The sequence below is a fragment of the Artemia franciscana genome, chromosome 10 (assembly GCF_032884065.1).
Source record: "Artemia franciscana chromosome 10, ASM3288406v1, whole genome shotgun sequence".
In the NCBI taxonomy this organism is placed as follows: domain Eukaryota; kingdom Metazoa; phylum Arthropoda; class Branchiopoda; order Anostraca; family Artemiidae; genus Artemia; species Artemia franciscana.
The window spans coordinates 6,389,927-6,411,344 of record NC_088872.1 but is presented as its reverse complement, the minus strand read 5'-3'; the positions used below and the strand labels follow the sequence as shown (position 1 = coordinate 6,411,344).

Below are 21,418 nucleotides of genomic sequence, written 5' to 3'. Positions count from 1 at the left end.
GATCATTTTTATTCAATCCTGAAAAAGGCTTATGTCAGCTTCGTCTCTCGCTCAGACTAATCTGTCTTGGCTTTGTCTCCAATTGACCAATGGCTTGAAGGCATCTTGATTTTAATCCAAAACCATCTCTTTATACCAAAAAAAGTGCTTCACGTTTTTCACATATTTTCACATGAAAATTTCAGATGAGATTATATGTTGTAATTTCCATTAACAGATAAAAATTTCAGTTTCCCATGCAACAAAATGAAAAAAAAAGAAAAAACTTGTAAAAGTTAGAACGCAAAAACAATCTTTTCACCCAAATTGTTTCTTGCAAAAAAAAAAATGCCTAGTTGGCAGCCTATTCCTGGTTGTGAAGGCAAATTTTCCTTATAAAAAAAATTTTCGATGGCAAATCACAAGACCTTTGAACTTTGCATGTCACTGATACGAAAGAACTTTCGTTTTACAAATAGAAGTTAATTTTCTAAAAGGGGTGTTGATTCCCAGCTAATTCCATGATCTTCCCTAAGAAGGGTTCCTAAAATAAAAAGACATTGGACTTTAAGAGAGATTAAATTTAAAAAATTTACTAAAATTCCAATAATTAGGTATTCAGCAATACCCTTTAATGATCCATTCGAAGCTGGGGAAAACGGAAAAATACTGAAAGTCCAAAACGATTTCCTTAAGGCAGAAAAGGGTCTTTTTTCCCTTAATAATTATTCCCTGAAAAAATTAATGTTTTATAGCTCCCATTTTAACTTATTATTTCCTTATATTAATAAAAAAAAGTTTGGGTTCCTAAGTTACACAAAAACGCCTAAACCCAATGTAAAATCCATTGAAAAACCTTTGGAAACATGCGTTATTACCTGTCCAAAATATTTGTAATAAACAATTACACATTTAACATATACAGCTTGTACTTCTTTATACTTTCATTTCTACATAAAGACCTTTTGTAAAAAAAAACATGCATCTGATTGGATTATAAGAAAAAAAAAGGCGTGTCTTACCTTTATATCTTCTTCTAGAGCTCTCCCATACATGTGAATGTAATATTCTTTAATAGTCGCTAGATCAATTTCGCATCTACTGACGATACAGCGGATAAGTGCCCTGTCATGAGTTCCTGCTCCAGAAATGGCATTGTTCAACCTTTTTGCAAAATATTCAGGACGGCTGCGTGCACAGGTCACTAAAATAAAAAACGATATTAAATCAGTTTTCCTAGGCTGTTTTTTAAACTGCTTCTTTCCTCGTAACTTGAAGGGTTTTAATTAAGATATTTTATAAAATGGTTTTAACTTTTTTTTTTCAATAAATAGGCTTTCTTAAGCTATTTTTTAAAGTGCTTTTTAAAAATCAGTTTTAATAAGTTTTTCAGTTTTAATCAGTTTTAATCAGTATTAAATCAGTTTTCTTAGGCTGTTTTTTAAACTGGTTCTTTCCTCGTAACTTGAAGGGTTTTAATTAAGATATTTTATAAATGGTTTTAACTTTTTTTTTCAATAAATAGGCTTTCTTAAGCTATTTTTTAAAGTGCTTTTTAAAAATCAGTTTTAATCAGTTTTTCAGTTTTAATCAGTATTAAATCAGTTTTCTTAGGCTGTTTTTTAAACTGCTTCTTTCCTCGTAACTTGAAGGGTTTTAATTAAGATATTTTATAAAATGGTTTTAATTTTTTTTCAATAAATAGGCTTTCTTAAGCTATTTTTTAAAGTGCTTTCCTCATTAGTTAAGGAGTTTCTCTAAAAACATTTGAAAAATTTTAATTAAGATATTGTATGAAACAAGTCTTTCGTTTTTTCTGTCATATGGCTTTTCCTAAGCTTTTGTTTAAACTGTTGATTTCCTCATAATTTGAAGACTATAAAATTAAAATTTTAGTTTATATAATTGGTAGTTCTCCCTAAAAAACAGTCAACCCCCAATCCCAATCAACCTTTTGTGCAAAGTTCGGCCCATCTGTGTTTGTGGTAGCCATTTTTCGAAAATTAATCTTACCTCGTTTTCCTAATATGTAAACAATGACGTGATATTATAATCCAAAGCGCTTATTTCTTGAAAGAACTTTTACAATCAGTCAGTTGGTTTCTGATAATCAGAGGGAATATATGATTTTTTTTATGCCCGAAGGCAAGCAATTATTATATATGGTTTAAAGAGATTATACACAGCCCACAGCTTTTATTATAAGGCGATGAATTTTATACACTGTTTGGTTAGTGTAACTTGTTTCGTCTCAAGGCCAGAGGATTGTAACAAGAAATGTCTTTTTGGGGGAGGGGCTAAAGGGCTTTAGGTTTTTACGTTTGGACCATAAAAAATCCTCCAGTTCTCACAAAAGAGTATAGCCTAGACAATAGTTTTCACCTATTTATGCATGTCGTCCGACCGGGTCTTTAACTCGACTTTTATAAAAATAAGTTTTGAAGATAATGAATACAGAATCCTGGAAAGTTGAATCCAGAATCCAGAATCAAGGGGAAATCCTGGGTCTTTCCACACTAAATTATTAACAAATTATAAAAATCAAAGGAAAACCAGGAAGTATTTAGTCACAAATTGTGAAGCATGAAGCATTTTATTTATAATATACATTAGGATGAACTTAGGCAACTCCGAGACGGGGGTAACTCCGACACCCGTCTTATATGGCTCAGTGATTACAGAAGTCTGTGATTCTGCACTCCATATACTTCCTTTGGCTTGGTACTCGGCAATAGCGTCCAGTAGTTCTGCCATTTTCCATTCCTTTTGTAGTGCAGGAAATTTCGAGGACGTTTTTACTGGCCACTAGGTAGGTAGTAATTTTTAAGTGATAGTACAGAAAAATAGAGAGATGATAGAATAATTTTCAACAGTTGATGAGTTAACAGGACAGTTTAAGTATTTACTGGCATTTATTAGTATTTTATTCTCAAACGGAGAAAAAAACTTAAGTAACCAACTAATCCAGGACTTTCTGAAATTTATGATGAAATGAGTGAAAAACCAAGTTCGAGCAATAATTAAAATTAAAAAAAATACTTGAACACTTAAAAATATAAATACAAAAGCGTGTATTTGAATAGAAATCGTTGGAGTAACATTAATTCTCAAAGTCAGCAATTTCCTATTTACCAAATTTTATTGTAATACAAACTTTAGTATATCTTGTTGCCGGATCCTTTTTCTGAAGTAGCAACAATAACAATAAAAAGATTACTCTAGTCATATCAGTACAAATTCATTAAACATTCTTTTATAGGCGCCTTTAACTTAATCCAGGTTTCATTGGCTATTGGCTTTAGAATTTCACGTTTTTTCGTCTATTTTCTCACATGTTCCAGTAGTGGAAAATTTTTCGCACGAATTCTTTAAAACCTAGGAAGCTATACAATGAATAAAAAATAAAATGAAAACTGAAACCAATTTTAACCTAAAGTCAAAATTTCAACTAAAAGTCAAATTTCAAGCCACTTTCACACCAACGTTAAAAAGAGCTCCGACAAGATTGCCTTTTTTTGTATTTCTGAGTCTCCAAATATTTAAGTGGGGATTACCTTAAGTTTCCTTACAAGAAAACCCTAGAAGGGATTAACTTTAAAAGACTGCCGGGATAGCCTTGATGACCATAGGCATATGGTAATGCACCAAGAAACTTTTTTTTTCTTTTTGCTTAACGAAGTGAGAATTACCGACTTTAAATACTGATATTATTTACTGTATTATTTATTATACCCTGAAAATTCTTTCGTTAAAGCTTTTTTTACGTTAAGTTACGCATAAGCATAACTATTGTATTTTTCCTTATTTTTAAGCCATGAGGCGGCAATCTGCAATCTCAACTGAATTGAGGAATTCTGAAGTAAATTCAATTCTTCCTTCCTGTTTATCCTTTACAGAATCATAACTTTTATATGATTTTACTCTCCTGGGAGGCGATTGACATTTTTTACATTTATTTTACTAACTTCTTTTTTGTAAACCATACTTGGGTAAGATCCGTGCTTCGTCAATTAGGAAAAGTTCCACTTGAGCTAACTCTAAAATTTTTCTTGAACCAGGTTTTATGCTGGAAATTGAATTTGAGAAAAGCGGAATTTTCAACCCAAATGTCTTGTGTGTTATTTGTCCAAAAGGCAATAGAGTTGATGCCATTCTAGCAAACGCCATACATTTTACTGTAAAATTTTCGCCCTACCAGAAATTATATAAGGTTTTATACAAGAATGCTTTACCGGCACCGCCTGGTACATCTATAAAAAAAAATTCCAGCATAATTAGGATCATTGGCAGCCCGTAAAATATTATTCACAATTTCAATCATGCTGTCCACGTTGAAGTAATTCACAATCTGCTGTCCTTGTATAAGGCGGAACATACTTTCTCTAGTAGCAGCTGACTCATTAGAACTTATAAATTCAATGTTTTGGCCATCTTCCTATTTCTCAATGTCGTCCATACCATATCGTTCCATTCGAAAACTAAAATTTCGATCTTCGTTTACTATTTTATTTAATTTGGATGCAATAATACGATAAGCACGTTTAATTGCAACGTACTTAGATATATTATTTCGTCGTGCATGCAGAATAGAATCCTCTTTCAACTGATTTTTTTTTTATCTTTTCCGATAAATACCATGTACTTGTTCCCCCATTCCATCTAAGTTTTCAGGCATTTCCAGTAATAGTAAAACTTCCGGGTTTGTTTACATTTTTTTTTTTTCCAACGCCTGGTTATGTCGAAAACACGCTTCCAGCACTGAGCCTTGTTATCTTCTTGAGCTTCTGAGCCAGATTTGGCCAGCTTCTGAGCCAAATCTTCTTGAGCTTGGTGGATATCTTGTATTCGGTATTGTCCAGGTAAATGAACATTTGAACGTTGGACATGACTCGTTTTCGGAAATCGTAACTAAACAGTAGCCAGCATGCTTCAGTTGGTGTAATGCAGCGTCCGTCTAGATTTCATAGATTTCTGCATCATTGTAAACCGTGTACCGTTTCTTTTCGACAATCTTTATTGAAGCACGATTATATCCCTTGTAGTTGTATTTACATATATACTTTACCGGACCTATCCTGCTAACATATCCAACACTGATATGACATTGAAATAAATGTCATTGAAAATCACCAAGGGACAAGATTATATACTGGACCAAAAAAGAGTTGCTTCAATATTAGCTAAAAAGAGGATTATTTCGCAACAGAATAGTTATCTTAGTTTCAATTTTTATATTTTTTCCTCAGTTGCTTTGATGTTCTCATTGAAGTAACTCTAATAGCTTCTTTTCCCACGTAGATCAATAGCGACAATTGTATTGGTGGTGGTTTTATTTGTTTTTAGTTTAGTATTTTTTTCCATTCAGTAAATAAGCATAATATGGGGCGACATGATGTGTTTTTTTTTCAAATTCAGTAAATAAGCATAATATGGGGCGACATGATGTTTATCCTGAGTAATACGGTGATTATTGTAGTCTCTTCGGAATCTCTTCACACTTTTCTGTTATTAGTACTTATTGTCGTGCTTTACAAGCAAGCACCAAGCCAGCACACAAAAAAGAAGTTGACTGATCTTGCAAATACAACATTACATACGAAGGTATTGGAACATTAGGCCTTACTAGTAATTGTGGTATAGTGTCCCATATCAGGTCAGGTAGTTGCGAGGAAGTCTCCTTTTCCACCCTCCTTATCTTCAATTTCATTTTGGCTGCCATTCCAATACCACTCTGGGATTATTCAGATATATTATATCTTCTAGAATGTCTACCTGCAGACCAACCGATTGTAAAATACTGCACGGCATTGCAAAAACTCTGACATTCATGGTAGACGTAGCAAAAGTCTTTGTTCATCAATTAGTTCTGTTTCCAATATGTTTATTGGCAAGATAACTGTTATATGTTATTTTATGTTTATTTATGTTTATTTTTTTTTTTAAATTGTACGAACTAGAATTAATGAAAGATGCATGATTATACGAGTGCGTTTTAAGCATGTGCCACACATACCTACGTACTAATCTATTATTATCACAATCTCAGTTTCAATTTCAACTAAGGTTTTCCAAGAAAAAAACATTTGTTGATTTTTGTTTCATGGTGATGTAGAGCACAAAAAAACTTAACTGTGAAAAACCGATTTACCTAGATTTAGCTGAAAAAAAAAACATTATTTGAAACCCATATGAGCAGGAGACTATAGAGATAAATAAAAGTTTAGAAGCGAATAAAAAAATTACAAAGTAATTTCTAATAGCCATACAAAAAGTACTTGTAACATATAAATTAATGAAAAAAACTTACAAACAGCAGTTAGACCCTTTTCAATGTTTCCAGAAAATTCACTTGCAACAGCATCTTCCAATTCTCTTCCAGTAATTTTGACATATTCCTGCTGAAGTTGCTTCAAATGTTGAAAACTTCGGGTCGCTAACACTTGAATAAAAGCAGACTCCTCTGTGCCCAATTTTCCTTCACCTAAAACCAAATGTTCCTACTATATCAACAGCCAAGAACACAGCATATTAAAATGGGAATAAGTTAAAAACAAGTCAGAATCAGGAATTCCACTCGGCTATGCTTTCAATTTCAAACTGGCTATTTACTAGGTGAATGAAAAATGAAGAAGAAAAAATTAAGTGACAAAAGGACATGTATATTTTGGTGGCTTTCCATCCTTATTTGTTTATTATTTATTTATATTATTATTTTTATTATATATATATATATATATATATATATATATATATATATATATATATGTATATTATTAATTATTATTTTACTTTGTTTTTCATTCATTAGGCCTAGCAAATGTGCCAATAAAACTTATTCGCGGTAGCGGACCTAAGCAGACACAACAAGCGGAGCTAAAGACAAACAGAGAAAAATCTCGAGAAAAAACTATGAACACACAAAAGCAATTGGACAAACATAAGAAAGTGAATTGAACACAAAATTGATTATTGTCTTGGGAAGTAATCTCAATCCCTCCCCCGTTCTGCTGGGAGATTATTTCCTAACAGAATAATTAATTTCAACGTTCAATTCATTTTCTTGTATTTGTCCAATTGCTTTTGTTTTTTTTATAGAGGCTCCACGCTAATTATATATCGCCTTCGCTGTGTTCATCATACTGTGGAATTTGTATATATCTTAGCTTGATTTTATAAATCCATTTTGTTTTAGATTTCACCCCTTTATTTTTCTAGTTCTTTTCTGTTCTTAACACTGAACACGCTTAATTTTTTATATAGGTGGTGATTTTTGTCTTTTCTTTCTTTTTTAATCAAATTACATGTAGCATCACTAATTATCCAATCATTTATGCTATCAAAAGGATTTCCATATATTTTTATTTATTAGTCTTGAGTAAAAAAAAAAAAAAAAAAAAAAAAAAAAAAAAAAAAAAAAAAAAAAAAAAAAAAAAAAAAAAAAAAAAAAAAAAAAACTGCCTATTACGCATACAAATAAGTGCATAGTAGTCAGTCCCAAGCCTGAAAAAGGAGGAGAGTTTGGCTGAGGGTTTGTCTGGACCTAGTGGGACCAGTCATAGGGAAAACTAACTGCAACTGAAACATCAACAAGAGCCTCGTATACTTCAACCACCCTGATGATGACTCCTGAACGCCCCCAAAGTGGATTTCTGACTGCAAAAAGAACCACCAAATAGGATTTTGAAATGTAAACACAATGAACCAGATTTCAAGAACCCAACACATTTTCAAAGAAATGGAACAATATTGTCTGGATATACATGTCCTAAGTGAAGTTAGATGGACAGGAAGCGGATTAGAGAAACTTGACGACAGATAGACTTTGACTTTTACTGGAAATCCTGTAACACACCGTGCTAGAATTGGAGCTTTGATGTCACCTAGCACGTCGAAGGCAATGGTGAGCTGGAGCCCTATAAATGAACCTCTATTGGTGGTCCGATATATCTCAAACTGACCATCATTGCCTGCTATGCTCCCACAAATAAAGCCAACGAAGATGAAAAAGACAAATTCTATGAAATACCACAAGCGATTACCAAAGATGTGTCCAGATATTGTATTCTCTGTGTCGTGAGTGACCTTAATGCAAAAGTTGAAGCAGACCGTCAGTACTATTCAGAAGCCATGGGCACACGTGGTATAGGAGTTATCAATGACAACGGGGCGCTTTTTGTACAATACGCGCTGAGCACCTAATCATAGGTGGCACATGGTTTGAGCATAAGACAATCCGCAAATACTCCTGCGTGTCCTCAAATGGTCGGACCAAAAAGCAAATTGACCACTTCCTAGTTTTAAGATGTTGGAGAAACTCTGTTTTGAGAAACGAGTGTTCCTAGTACGAATCGCTCTGAATACTACTGAAAACCTATATAGCCTATATTTATTGCCTATATAACCTGTATAGCCTATAAATATAGCCCATATTTATTGGATGTAGAGGCAATGGGCCTTTGCTGCCTGTGCCTCAACTCAGTTTATAAGTCCGCTTCTTATAATAATAATAATTATAAGACCAGGGGTGAAGTTTCCGATCTGATTAGTTTGAATTGCCAGTGGTTTACTTTTTCAGCATATTTTTTTTTTTTACTTGTAAAGAGAAATTTTCAATTTCATAATACATAAAAACTGTGTTGCAAATTTTACTCAGGTTAAATCTATAATCATCATTTTGGTTCGATAGAGCGCATGAAAGAATAACTGAATATGCGTTTTCTTACAATTAAAATAGTCAAAAACTGCACAATCGTGTGTAGTTTGTTTGCAATTTGGCGACCGCTGATTGAACCCATAACACTCCGCATTACCCTTTACTCAGACAGAGTATACTAAATAGATAATACCTTTTCTTTATAATTTTGGATATTAAAAAAAAAAAAAAAAAAAAATCAAATAGTGCCTCAAACCATGAAAAAAAAACAACCTAAAAATCCATGCCATACGGTTCAGTAGTCAAAAGATAAGCAGCAGAATAGCCTTCATCATTCTTGATGGGCATATCTTTAAGGAAATATACGAATAAAAAAATTTCTATTCCACTAAAGTAAAGAATACTTCTATGGAATACATAAGCCCCAATAATTGTTTTTTATAAGATCTGGATAGGATTTTGTTGGATTTTAGAAGATCTGCTCCACGATTCCAGGGAGATCAGGGTTATGAATTCGACTCCCATGCCACAAGATCTATCCCCAATTTAAGTGATGTCAAGGTACCCACATGTCTCCGACAACAGGGCTCGCATGTTACCAGAGTTGTAAACAAAATATTTTTGTATAAATCATCTTCTTCATTTCAAAATAGACATGCACACCGGAAAATAATTTTGTTTTCTTCATTAAGTAATACAGTACAATAATAATCTATAGTTTTGTAGCACAGAGGCATTTCCGCCTTTTTTAGGCACTTATTTCTACATGAATTTATTTTAAATGCCTGATTTTTTTTTTTTTACTAGTCTTGTTTGCACAAAATTTACAGCTTATTTTAATTTTATGATTTACTTCCCGTCAAAAAGGCTTTCCCGGAATAAAATCACCATAATGAAAAGCTCCACGCCTTTTTCTTTTCGCAAGATAGTGGGAAACTAATTAGAATGTAAATTTCGGACCAACGTCCAAGGGCCGTCCTCAGCAAAACATAAATAAATAGGAAGAAAAACTTACAACAAGATACAACCAATTTTTCTAAACATTTTTTTAAATTAGATTATTCCAAACATATTGTTGTTTGATTGTTATAAAGAAGAATCAAAGTATAAGAAGATTCGTCACGGGTTATTTATGACATTGTTATCCTTGACATTATCTATGAGATTGTGATCTTTGACATTACGATTAATTTTTTGTCTTTCAAACAGTTTTTTGGATGTCGAATAAAAAAAATTATATTCCACTAAAGTAAAGAGCATTTCTATGGATTACATAAACCCCAATAAATTTTTTAAACAAATACAATTAGATAAACATAAATTTTTCCTTTTAAATTCCCACATAAAACCGTCAATTTTGCAAATTACTTCACATTTAACGTACATTTTGAAACCACAAAAAGAAATTACATTTCGGAAATAAAATGTGATAAAAAACTTTCAGACAATTTAGGCATAAGCTTCATTCAATTTCATAGATCCTGACTTTAAGTAGAATTCCAACCCAAGATCATTTAGCTTATTTCAACGCATATAAGCTGTTCAAATCCCACGACTAAACAACAGCTGTAGGAAGTTCCCTCTTAGGGTTCATCCGAATTACCCCCCTCCTCCAACATACACACAAAGTTTTAATTGGCTAAAACCATATTATTTATGTTTTCCACCACACACCAAGAAAAACTAAGACGGCTTCCCTAAGAGGCCAGATGAAAAGCCCCCTTTGGTTGCGTCGAACATGCTAAAGGAGGAACGCAATATTTGACATGAATATTGTTTTACTAACAGTCTGAGATGAAGAAGTAAGTGCTAAATGAAACTTTTTTTTTAACTTTTTTTTACTTTAATAAATAAATATTGTCAAAACTTTAAGGAATAAATATCACTATATGTAGGTAAAACTGATAATTTGCGACCTTTTTTTCAATAAAGTGCAAATTGCAATGACATTTTATTAAATGAAATTAATCAAATGAAATTAAATTGTAAATGAAAATTGTAGTTGCCTCAGATAACTCACCACACCTGCATTGATTAAACACGGCCATTTTCAACTTGAAAAACCCTACGTCTGTCTGGTTTACAGCAGTGTAAGACTTTAGAAAAAGTCAAAATGCCATTAAAACCGATAGCGCCTTTTGAAACAATACACTACTATTTATATTTCTTTCTCTGTTATCCAGCACGGCTGAAAAGAAACCGCGGGTGATTAAATTATCGAGCCTGAATTACTGAAACAATCAGACCCAGCCTTTTTCTGTCTCCTTATCCGTTTGTCAGTCAAATCTTACTAGAGTTTTCTCTAACTGGACTAAAATTTTTTGTTTCAAAATATACATACAACCCACCTGCACTGTAAAGCCTGTGTGCGTCGTTCATAACTACTTCGTTATCGGTAACACCATATTCATCTCTTTGTCCCTGGAAAAAAAAAATACATCAGAGTCTGATAGAAAATTAATTTGTACTCACCATTTCATGCTATTACTACTTATTTAATAGATAATATAAAATGTTTAATAGGGACACTTCGGGATTGAAGTCGACTAAATTCATTTCTTAGAATTTTGAAGGTATAGCAGGACCCCGACAAACCTTAAGCTAATATTTTTCCCTGCATTAGCAGTTCCAATTTTAAAAAGGTCAAATACTTTCACCAAGTGTCACAAAACTCTAAAACGTATATTTTTGCCATGCGAATGATACCAGATAAATTTGTAGCTGTAAATTGGTTTAGCACCCTCAGCTTCTAGCGGGTTATCCTGTTTCTTATCCTGTTTCCTTTTTCTCTTTGTATCCTGTTTCTCCTGTTTCAGTTATCCTGAACAGTTCTGTTCTCCTAAACAGTTATCCTGTTTCTTATCCTGTTTCTCTTTGTATCCTGTTCTCCTGTTTCAGTTATCCTAAACAGTTATGTTCTCCTAAACAGTTATCCTGTTTCTTATTCTGTTTCCTGTTTTTCTTTGTATCCTATTTCTCCTGTTTCAGTTATCCTGAACAGTTCTGTTCTCCTAAACAGTTATCCTGTTTCTTATCCTGGTATCCTGTTTCTCTTTGTATCCTGTTCTCCTGTTTCAGTTATCCTAAACAGTTCTGTTCTCCTAAACAGTTATCCTGTTTCTTATTCTGTTTCCTGTTTCTCTTTGTATCCTGTTTCAGTTATCCTGAACAGTTCTGTTCTCCAGAACAGTTATCCTGTTTCTCTTTGTATCCTGTTTCACGTACTGAACAGTTCTGTTCTCCTAAACAGTTATCATGTTTCTTATCCTGTTACCCTGTTTCTCTTTGTATCCTATTTCTCCTGTTTCAGTTATCCTGAACAGTTCTGTTCTTCTAAACAGTTATCCTGTTTCTCTTTGTAAACCGGTCTCACAACTATTTAGGGAATGATAGATCAACAACAATAAAGAATAAGCAAAAGATTGACGTTAACAATTGGGACAGGAAAGTCAGTTGGCAGCCTATAAGTCACGATGGAAAAAAAGGAGCATACATGTCGTTATTTTTCAGTTAAGCTCGTTTCTTCGATTCGGTGGCTTGGTATTAGTATTTGTTCATCTCTATCGACTTTTTGATCTTGTGGGCTTAATGATATTAAAAGTAAACTTAAAATTGGGTACGCGAAAATTGTCCCGAACCGAGGCAGATTTTCACGAAAGGCTTTATTCAGACTTTATTCTACATATTGCGACCACTCTATATTGTTTCTTTCCAGTTTGCGCCCGTTTTGTAATAATCAAGATTCGCAAGGTATAAGAGTTCTGTATTTTCGTTATTGCAAATATTTATTGTATCTGCCACGTTCTTATAGAAATCAGAAGATTATTAGAAAGTTTTGTGCCACTGATATTATTTTTGTTTATAATAAACTCTATGCTAGATTAGGTGCTGAGGTCTGTCAATGCTTGGGTCCTTACCACCCTTTGATTAGACTGTATTGATTGTATTGTCTGTGTTATTTTGTTTTTCTTTCCTTAGTGTTTTTACTCGGCTTAAATTGTCAAAACAAGCGGGAAACAAATAAATTATTATTATTATTATTATTATATGTTAAAAAGCAACATTATTTTGAAACTCTATCCACGTCTTAAACTTAGAAACTATTGTGTATTTCCAAGGGTTGTAACAAAGAGCATGAGAAACCATAAGAGTGGAAACTTCAGCGATTTAACTTGGAAAGATAGGATTTGAAAACTACTAGTGCCAGACACAGCGTAGTGGCTGGCAAAATCATTAAAATGTCTTTAAATATGTAGAAAAAAATTCAAGTCGAACTGGATAATTGGTAAAGGTCTGACCAAATAGGATTGAAAACTCATAGTTTCCCATGCTCTTTGGGCCTGATCTGTATATTTATATCACTTAAAGGTTAAGTCTCTGTGTATGTCTTAAAAATCAGGTATTTGGCTGTTTAGGGTAGGCTAATCTACTGTTTAAAAGACATACATAAGGCCTAGCCTATTTGTGCATAATGGCAAAGGGTTATGCCTAGTTGCCTTGTTAACATAATTAGGCGTAGTGCATATTACTAGGCCTAGTTATTAGTAGACCCAGGTTTGATGAGGGCAAATCATGGGTAATTAATTACGCTTAAAAATGCCAAACTTCGTCAGACGGTAGATGGCGTTGGGAATTTTTTTTTTACACTAGCGTCAATCTCCACTTAAGAATTACCAATACTCTTTGGGTTGTAACTTAACGTGTATCATCGCGAAAAGATCCAAAAAGAGGAGCACATGCGCCAAAAAGTAATATATTTCGAAACAATAAAAAAATTAACTGAGTTTTTTGCCCTAGTTCCCCCAGAAATTTACATTTTAAATGGTTTGGTTGGTCTAAAGACTAGGTGATCAACCTAATCGACTAGATCAATCCAATTGAAACAGTCACGTAAAAACATATCTGAGTAAGGAAAATAAAGCATAATAGACCCAATGGGCTGTAAATGTATTAGAATTAATTAGAGATATAAAGAGAGTGCTCCACAGCTCTATTATCAAAGATGATAACTAATTACTTCTTATTACCTTCAGCCTAAATTGGCAAAAAACAAAATCAAGAATCTAAAATACTTATAAGACATAAGCGGGCTTACATTGTAATCCAATTTTCACTTGCAGCAATATAAATTCCTTGTGATTTACTCCTTATCCGTTGTTTGGGAATAAAATTATCAAAAATAATTTGTTATAATTAATCAAGCTCTGGACCATAGTCACAGTTACATTCCCAACGTCCATTACTATAAACTGAACAAGATACCGTCATCACGGGGAGGGTTACAAAAGGATTTTTTAGGGGGAGGTACACAAGAAACTTCAAAAACGTATGAAAAATTTGTTTATATTCATTCTTGTTACGTTTTTACGATTCGGATAAACATTTCGAGGGGGCTGGTTCCAACCCCCTCATCCTGGGTACTGCCTTGAAAGTCAGCCTATTACCATTGCATAATTTTTTCATCATATTTTTTTTCATCAACAAATGTGGATCTCTAAGAATCAAATGTTGCTTAGTAGCTTATTTATTATTATTTACAGGATACCCCACATTTTATTATATAAAATAAGTTAGACGAGTCTTTGTGTTGTAATTTTTTTTTCTCAAGTTTAAGAGCCCTGTAAAATAATAGCCGTCATCAAGTCGCAAGAATCAAAAAGCAAATAATTACTACAGACCTAAAATTTTACAGAATTCTTACTTCTTTCCATCTTTTTTTTTTTTTTTTTTTGCTTTGTCCCATGGAAAAGAGGCGCATCGTTTACCCTTTTGGACAATTGCCAAACAAAAGATTCACCTTTGAGTTTTATAAAATGTATTATATAGGCCTAAGGTGAGTTTAAAACAAAGCATTATAAAATGAGATTCCTTGCAAAATAAATCAATGATCCGAGAATAATCATTTTATATTTTTCATACACCAGCAATCTAATATGTAACCGAGAAACCTGATAGAAAAATATTGAATAATTCTGAGAAATGAAAAGAAAAATAATTCTGATAGAAAAAGAGAAAATAAAAAATAAAAGAATAAAAAAATAAAATAAAATAGAAATAAAAAAAAAAATAAAAAAAAATAAAAAAATAATAAAAAATAAAAGAAAATAGAAAATAAAAAATAAAAAATAAAAAAATAAAAGAAAACTAATTCGGATAGAAAAATAAAGCAGACTGACAAGGTGTTATTTTCAAGCGTTATCTCACTCCGACCCATCTATTCTGCATGTCCGAGCCCCTCCCTCTTCAAATATGGACGCACTTCGTGATCAATTCACAAAAATTTAGGGGGCGGGACAAAATGTATTTCTTAACAGCTAGGCAATGTAAAATTATCGTATTTTTTAATTCTTCCTATGAAAATGCACAAAAACAGGCATTTTGGTGCCTCTCCCCAAGCTGATGCCACTGCATTTTGTAGAGTGATTACTCCTTTTTCAAAGATTGAGATTAAACATGCCGCGGCTCGTAGATTAGATTAGGAGTAATCTCCCACTGAAGTTTGTAAATCCTCTTAATTGTTGCATGTTTAGTTTATATTGAAAACACGATACATGATTTGAAAATACGATCTGATATCATTACATAGCAAAATATAGAGCTTTGGCTTTAAGCAGAGCAGGAGGAATCAGCTTCGAGGTTATGTTTACTGGTATTGGTATTTTTCACTATTCATGACACTATTAAGTGTCATGACGCTATTAAATGACACTATTAAGTGTCACTATTCATTTATAAGTGAAAAGAAGGTTTTACTTGACAGAGGGCGACCAGCAATCTCTTGAAGTCACCAGAAGTATCACTTGCAATCGAGTCTTCCATGCTTTTCCCATAAACTGCAAAAAAAGATTATGACATATAAACCTTGGTTTAAGGGGCGAGAGACACCCGTGAACAACAAACATACTATTCTAGTTTGAAGACTAGTTTGGTGGCTTCGAAAGTGAACTGGATTAAAAGCACAAGCTTTAAGCAAGTAGTATTAACGAAGGCATCGTTTCCACGCCTGATTATTATGGGGTACTGTTTGGCTAATTAATTTCAGGATTTCAAATTCCATGATCGTGCATGGGATCTGCCAGTACATAAAATATGAATGGTAGGAGACGGAGGTATTGTCGTTTTCGTGATGCGTCATACAAATGCAACAGTATTTATTTCTAATCAAAGTATGTCAAAGCTTTTTCGAATAAAAACCAATGACAACTCCAAAACCGAAAAATGCGGCATACCTACTGCCGCAACTTCTAGTAAACTAGTCACTGTCAAATGTAACAAGTCTCTCGTATGAAAAAAAAGTAACAGACAAAATAGACCAATTGTAGAACAAAGCTCCTGAACTTAAACATGAATCATACAGACATTTATTGTATCAGCCACTGCTTCTTTATTAACCTGTATTGTCCCTGTGCTGACCTTTCGTCTTTTAACTAATCTTCATAAAGGCAAACTGCTTCTTTTTCATTTTTTTTTGTACCAGTGGCAGTACCAGCCACTGCTTCTTTGTTAACCTGTATTGTCCCTGTGTTGACCTTTCGTCTTTTAACTAATCTTCATAAAGACAAACTGCTTCTTTTTCGTTTTGTTTTTGTCTGCTTTACTAGTGGTGCAATATCTGATTCCAATTCATCTGATTGGCAAGATGTTTTTATGTATTTTATTTCGATGGTGCTGGTAGCACTTCAGCTGAGTGGCTAGCACGCTAGACTTCAAATCCTATGTCCGTAAGGACAGGGGTTCGAGTCCTGGTGTCGCTGATTATTAAGACGGGAACTGGGGTCAGTGGTGAGCTCTGTAAGCTCAGCCAGGGTCAATCCAGCTTCAATTGGATACCTGGGGGAATCTGGCGGGAAAACACGAGAAGAGTCGGATGATTCGCTCCCAACCGCACATTGCACTCCCAGTTGAAGGTAGAGAGTCAGGAGATTGGCACCTGCACTACATAGTCCATTGGTCACCATGCAAAAATCTTTTTTTTTTTTATTCACATGACTTCTTGGTGTAAATTTTTCGACAGTGGCTATGGCAAAAGTGCACTTTAATTTTGATCCCACGCGATTTGTTGAGGAGTTTCAGGTTCTTTGTCAAAATTCCTATAAACTTGTTTTCGCAATTACTATTAAGATCATTCAAATTAATAATTACCATTTTTAATCAGCAGAAAATGGCAATTTGTATCACTAGGTCATTTTTTAACATTTTTCTTCTAATATTTGGTTACAATGAGTCGAATTTCGGTATGTACTAGATTGTAGCTAATTTTGCAACCATAACTGATTAAAAAAAAAAATAAATACATCAGTGAATTGAACCAGAAATTGTGCCTTGAATGAATTCCAACGTTGGAGAAAGTTTCGGATCTAAAGGATTTTCCTTTTTGGTTCGAATGGGCGAGCATTATTCTATTCCTAACAGCTAATTTATAACCCCATTAGGGAAAAGCTTATTAATTATAGTAGTTAAATTTCATTATCAAAAGTGTAGGTGGCTCTGCATAAATAAAGCGCTCTGTGCTTTTTTCCTTCCCGTATACTCCCGAAACAAAGGTCACAATGGTAAACTCAAGTCAATCAAATGGTCATTGGACATTGAAGCAAGCTCTTTCTGACGAGTAAGGTGAGTTCCAGGGCTGTTTTTAATAAGTTGGGGGCAATTAAAAGGTAAAAAGGCTCCCTCTTTGTATATCTGGCCTGGGCTACCATCGTAGCAAAATAATATAGATTGAAAATTTAAATAGATATCCCAATGAAAAAAAACTGTTTGTGGGGCAATTTCCCTTGAATATTTTAATTATTAATTATTATTTGCTAAACCTAAGGCTATGCTCCAAGAACTAATGCTGTAATAAAAGAGCAATTGTACTTGCTTTAAACAATCGAATTTTATTCCAAATGTCTTCAAAGACATTTGGCAAAAGAAACGCTTGCGATCACCAGCTGGGTACACACTTGTACTGCAAAAGCTTCACTTGAGCAGTAATTAAACTTTAGCATAAAGAGTTTAGCCTTTGAGGGGGGAGGACTCCCCACACATACAGGAATTTTTTTCATCTTTACTGGAAATGGTGAAAACTGGGAAAATAAAAGTTATTTGAGAAGTATAAGAAACAATGGGTAATATTATGGGTAAGGACTGCACCAGGGGTCTCTTGTCTAAAATACAGTCCTGTTCACAGGCTTTTAAGATCGGCAGCTCGAGCTAAAGGCCACAGCACAAATGGCACTCGACTTCCTCATAAGTTTCAGGTCCTTGCAAATAGTACTGGCTTCAACTGAACGGAACTGAAATCTTTGGCTATTGTTACATTTTGCCCACGAGAAACAAGAAGTATTACATGGATCCCGTTTAGTAACCCAGGTCAAGATGTATATTGGGGGCCTTTTCACTGAAATACCCGAGGACCTCCTAACTAAAAATGACTTCAAAATTGTCAGGTATTTTACTAGTTTGAATTACAACATTAAAATTATTGCTCATACAGCATAAATATGTTTGTAGTTTACATAATAACTTCAGCAATTCCGGACTCAACCTAAAAGATTTTCAACTTTTGCTTTCATGTCTTAAATTCTTTCCATTTGTAATGTTATATGCGTCATAGGTATAAAACTCTTGTGGTTGAGGGAGAGAATGATACAAGTCATCAAACTTTTAGTCTAATTTTTAAGGTTTTTGAATTGTTGCAATCCCTTCTTAACATACATAAAAATGTTTTTGCTATTACTTGTTTTTTGCTCTTTCCGCAAATCATTTTCTTTTCATACTAGAGACTATTCAAAGATATTTGATTGTTACAGCAAGTCCGATTTCTAACAACGATCTCTAAGAAGCTTCAAAATTTTGGTTTTCTTCTTCAGGTTTTGGAATTGATGTAATCCCTTGTTAAAATATATACAAGTGTTTTTGCAACTACCAATTTTCTGTTCTTTAGGCAATCTAATGTCTTTTTATACAGTTATCTATTCAAAAATGTTCGATTATTACAGCAAGTCCGATTTCTACTAAGCTTCAAACTTTTGGTTTCTTTTTAAGATTTTGGAATTTTTGTAGTCTCTTGTCAAAATATATACAAATATTTGCAATTACCAGTTTTTTGCTCTTTAAGCATGTGACAACGTCATTGCAATGCTGATGTATATATAAATGACGTCACACACATCTACACTTTCCCTCGGGCCAGGAAACGATTCCTTTTCAATACAATTTTTTTAAGTAGGTTTCATACTAATGGGTGGAGAACTGACCAGGCCAGAGCCCGGATACAAATTACGCAATAAGATGCTATATGGCAATGGAATTTTTAAAACAGAATTTGCTCGAGTTATACGAATTGATGTTACTTATGCGTGCTGCAGATCAAAACTATAGCTTACGTTTATAGTAGGTGTCACATATGGCAGCGATTTCATCATTAGGACCTGGAGCCAAAATTTCAACTAGAGTTCCTTCTTGAGTGCCAGCTCCTTTTATGGCTTCTCTTACTTCCATGGCAAGGTACTCGGCTCGTGGATGCATTAAAGCTAGAATTGCACGCTCGAAGTTTCCACTCAATTCACTCTTCAGGTCCTTGATTAAGTCCTAAAAGTTAAGGAAATTTGATTTCTTTTTATCTGCAATTCTACAATGGAACGTTTGGAACTTGTTATTGACGATTAGGTTCACCAGGCAACGGGGGGGGGAGTGCTTTTTTATGCCACTATTTTTCAGTTTTAGCTAAAGTGTTGGGGGACCGTTGGACCAATCTAAGGAGGGCTCACCACTTCCCCTATCCGCTTCAGATGTACGTCAGTAAAAAAAAAAAGGTATATTTCTTTGGACACGTCCCTTTTGCATACAGTATTGGTTCTCCTTTTTTTGTCAAAAAATGAAATTTAGTTTAATTTAATTAAACCTGAAATTTAATTGCAAATTACATTTACCATTTACTGGATCATTTGTTTTTAAATATTTTTTGATCCCCAAATCAAGCATAACGAATCTTTTCATTTTAAAAGTAAGCTAACAGGAAAATACCTGTGTAATTTATAGAATGAAATATAAGAATAAAATAGGAGTCCACCACAAAACTTGACAAAATGATTGACTTGACAAGATAATAAAAATAAAATAATTTCCCTTAAGACGAAATGGGGATTTGCCTGATAACTGACTCGATAATTTATTCATAAATAAAAAAGAAACAAAGACAAAACAAAGGCATCAATCCCCACAAAGCTTCAGCGGATTGGTAACTTAGCTTCGTCCAAAACAGCTAATACTTGTCTTTTCAAATATTTTAACAGGCGGTCAAGATTATAGAAAGGAAGATTCTGATCCCAGCAATTCTACGTTCTAAAGTCAACAAACTTGCTTAACCTACCAAAATTTCCCCAAGCTAGCCTGTTTTTTTTTTCAGAAGCACTAATTCACGAATTTGTAGGGGGGGGGGCAGTGTATTTTTTAAAATATAAGGGGACAAGTTTTTTGTTTTACTTATTTCTTTCAACAAAAATAACCAACAAAAGGATTTTTTCAGTAAAAGTATTAAAAGAAATTCAAAGTATTTTAGTATTTGGCCCTCAGCGCCACCGCCCACCCCACTTTAAACACCAGCCTACTTTGCGCACACTAGACTTCGACGTTAAATAATTTTTGAAAATTAACTATAGTGATTAAATATCACTAAGAAATTCTAGCTTTAGTTTCATTGCATTACAGAATAATGAAATCAAATGTCCAATTTTCATTAGCATTTTCTGCGTTTTTTTATGAAGTCCCCAGATATGTAACTATAAATGGCACTGGCAGTTTTAAATCCCTATCTTGCCTATTCAAAATTTAAATTCTTCCCAAGTTAATTCTCTGAAAGTCTAACACGTGTAAGTTTCTCTTTCAGTTGTTAAAGACTAAGCCAAGATATATTTTGCAAAATAATTACCTTCCCAAAATTTGCCTTATAGGCCCTGAGTATGTCCATCCGTTGGTCTGCTGTCCTGCGTGAAAGAACTTGGATAATTGCGGCCTCATCTGTTCCAAAACCTTTCATGGCCTTTCTTAAGGCCTCGGCATCGGCAGTTGCATTGAACCCTTGAAATGGAACCACGGTGGGACGACCCTTTAAAAGATGAAATATAGTACTTTTATTGCCAAAAAAGAATGAACGGATGAAAAAATAGCAGATTAAATCAATTGTTAGCTAATACGATATAATGATTATTTCGATTATCGTAAGGAAAATTCATAAAATTAATTTTTAACAAGTATTTCTAACTAGATAGGTACAAATCAGGTATTAGTCAAATCAGAGCCCCCAGACCCCAAATTTCATGTAATCTGACAATTTCCCCCACTATTTCTATAAAACCTTATAGGAATTTTGTTGTTCTTGTCTAAAAAGTATATTTTGTAGAACCAGGCACACAAAAGTTCCTCATATCCCATTAGCTTTTTACCATTTTAATTCATAAGCTTTTACACGCCTTTTAACTCTTATGAGAAATTCATTTCCAAATACCTATCTATTTTATCCTGTTTACATAACACATTAATGGGAGCAATAGCCACATAAATTACCGAAAATGTCCCTGATATAATAAATCATCCCGAGATCCACAATAAAATTATACTCTAGCCTATGAAGGATTACATGATTTGGGTGCACACGCCTTTGGTATATATATTGGCATATATTTTAACGCTTATATTTCCTTTTGGTTTGAGGTATACAAAATATGCAAGTTGTAACTAGATTAGTCAAAAAAAAATTCAGAAAAAGAATCTTTTCAAAGAGAAGTAAAGGCCGTTATAAAC

The 21,418-nt window shown here is 33.5% G+C and overlaps 1 protein-coding gene across 3 annotated transcripts in view; it reads right to left on the bottom strand.

Annotated features, from left to right (window-relative positions):
- LOC136031708 (annexin A7-like) overlaps positions 1 to 21,418 on the bottom strand; it is a 40,830-nt gene that overhangs the window by 4,895 nt on the left and 14,517 nt on the right. For all 3 annotated transcript variants that reach the window (XM_065711408.1, XM_065711409.1, XM_065711410.1), the window contains 6 exons: positions 20,547 to 20,723; positions 19,003 to 19,207; positions 15,386 to 15,465; positions 10,981 to 11,053; positions 6,287 to 6,460; positions 1,002 to 1,183 (listed from right to left, as the gene is read on the bottom strand). In XM_065711408.1, the coding sequence (XP_065567480.1) occupies positions 1,002 to 1,183; positions 6,287 to 6,460; positions 10,981 to 11,053; positions 15,386 to 15,465; positions 19,003 to 19,207; positions 20,547 to 20,723 (891 nt within the window). The remainder of the gene's footprint in view (positions 1 to 1,001; positions 1,184 to 6,286; positions 6,461 to 10,980; positions 11,054 to 15,385; positions 15,466 to 19,002; positions 19,208 to 20,546; positions 20,724 to 21,418) is intronic.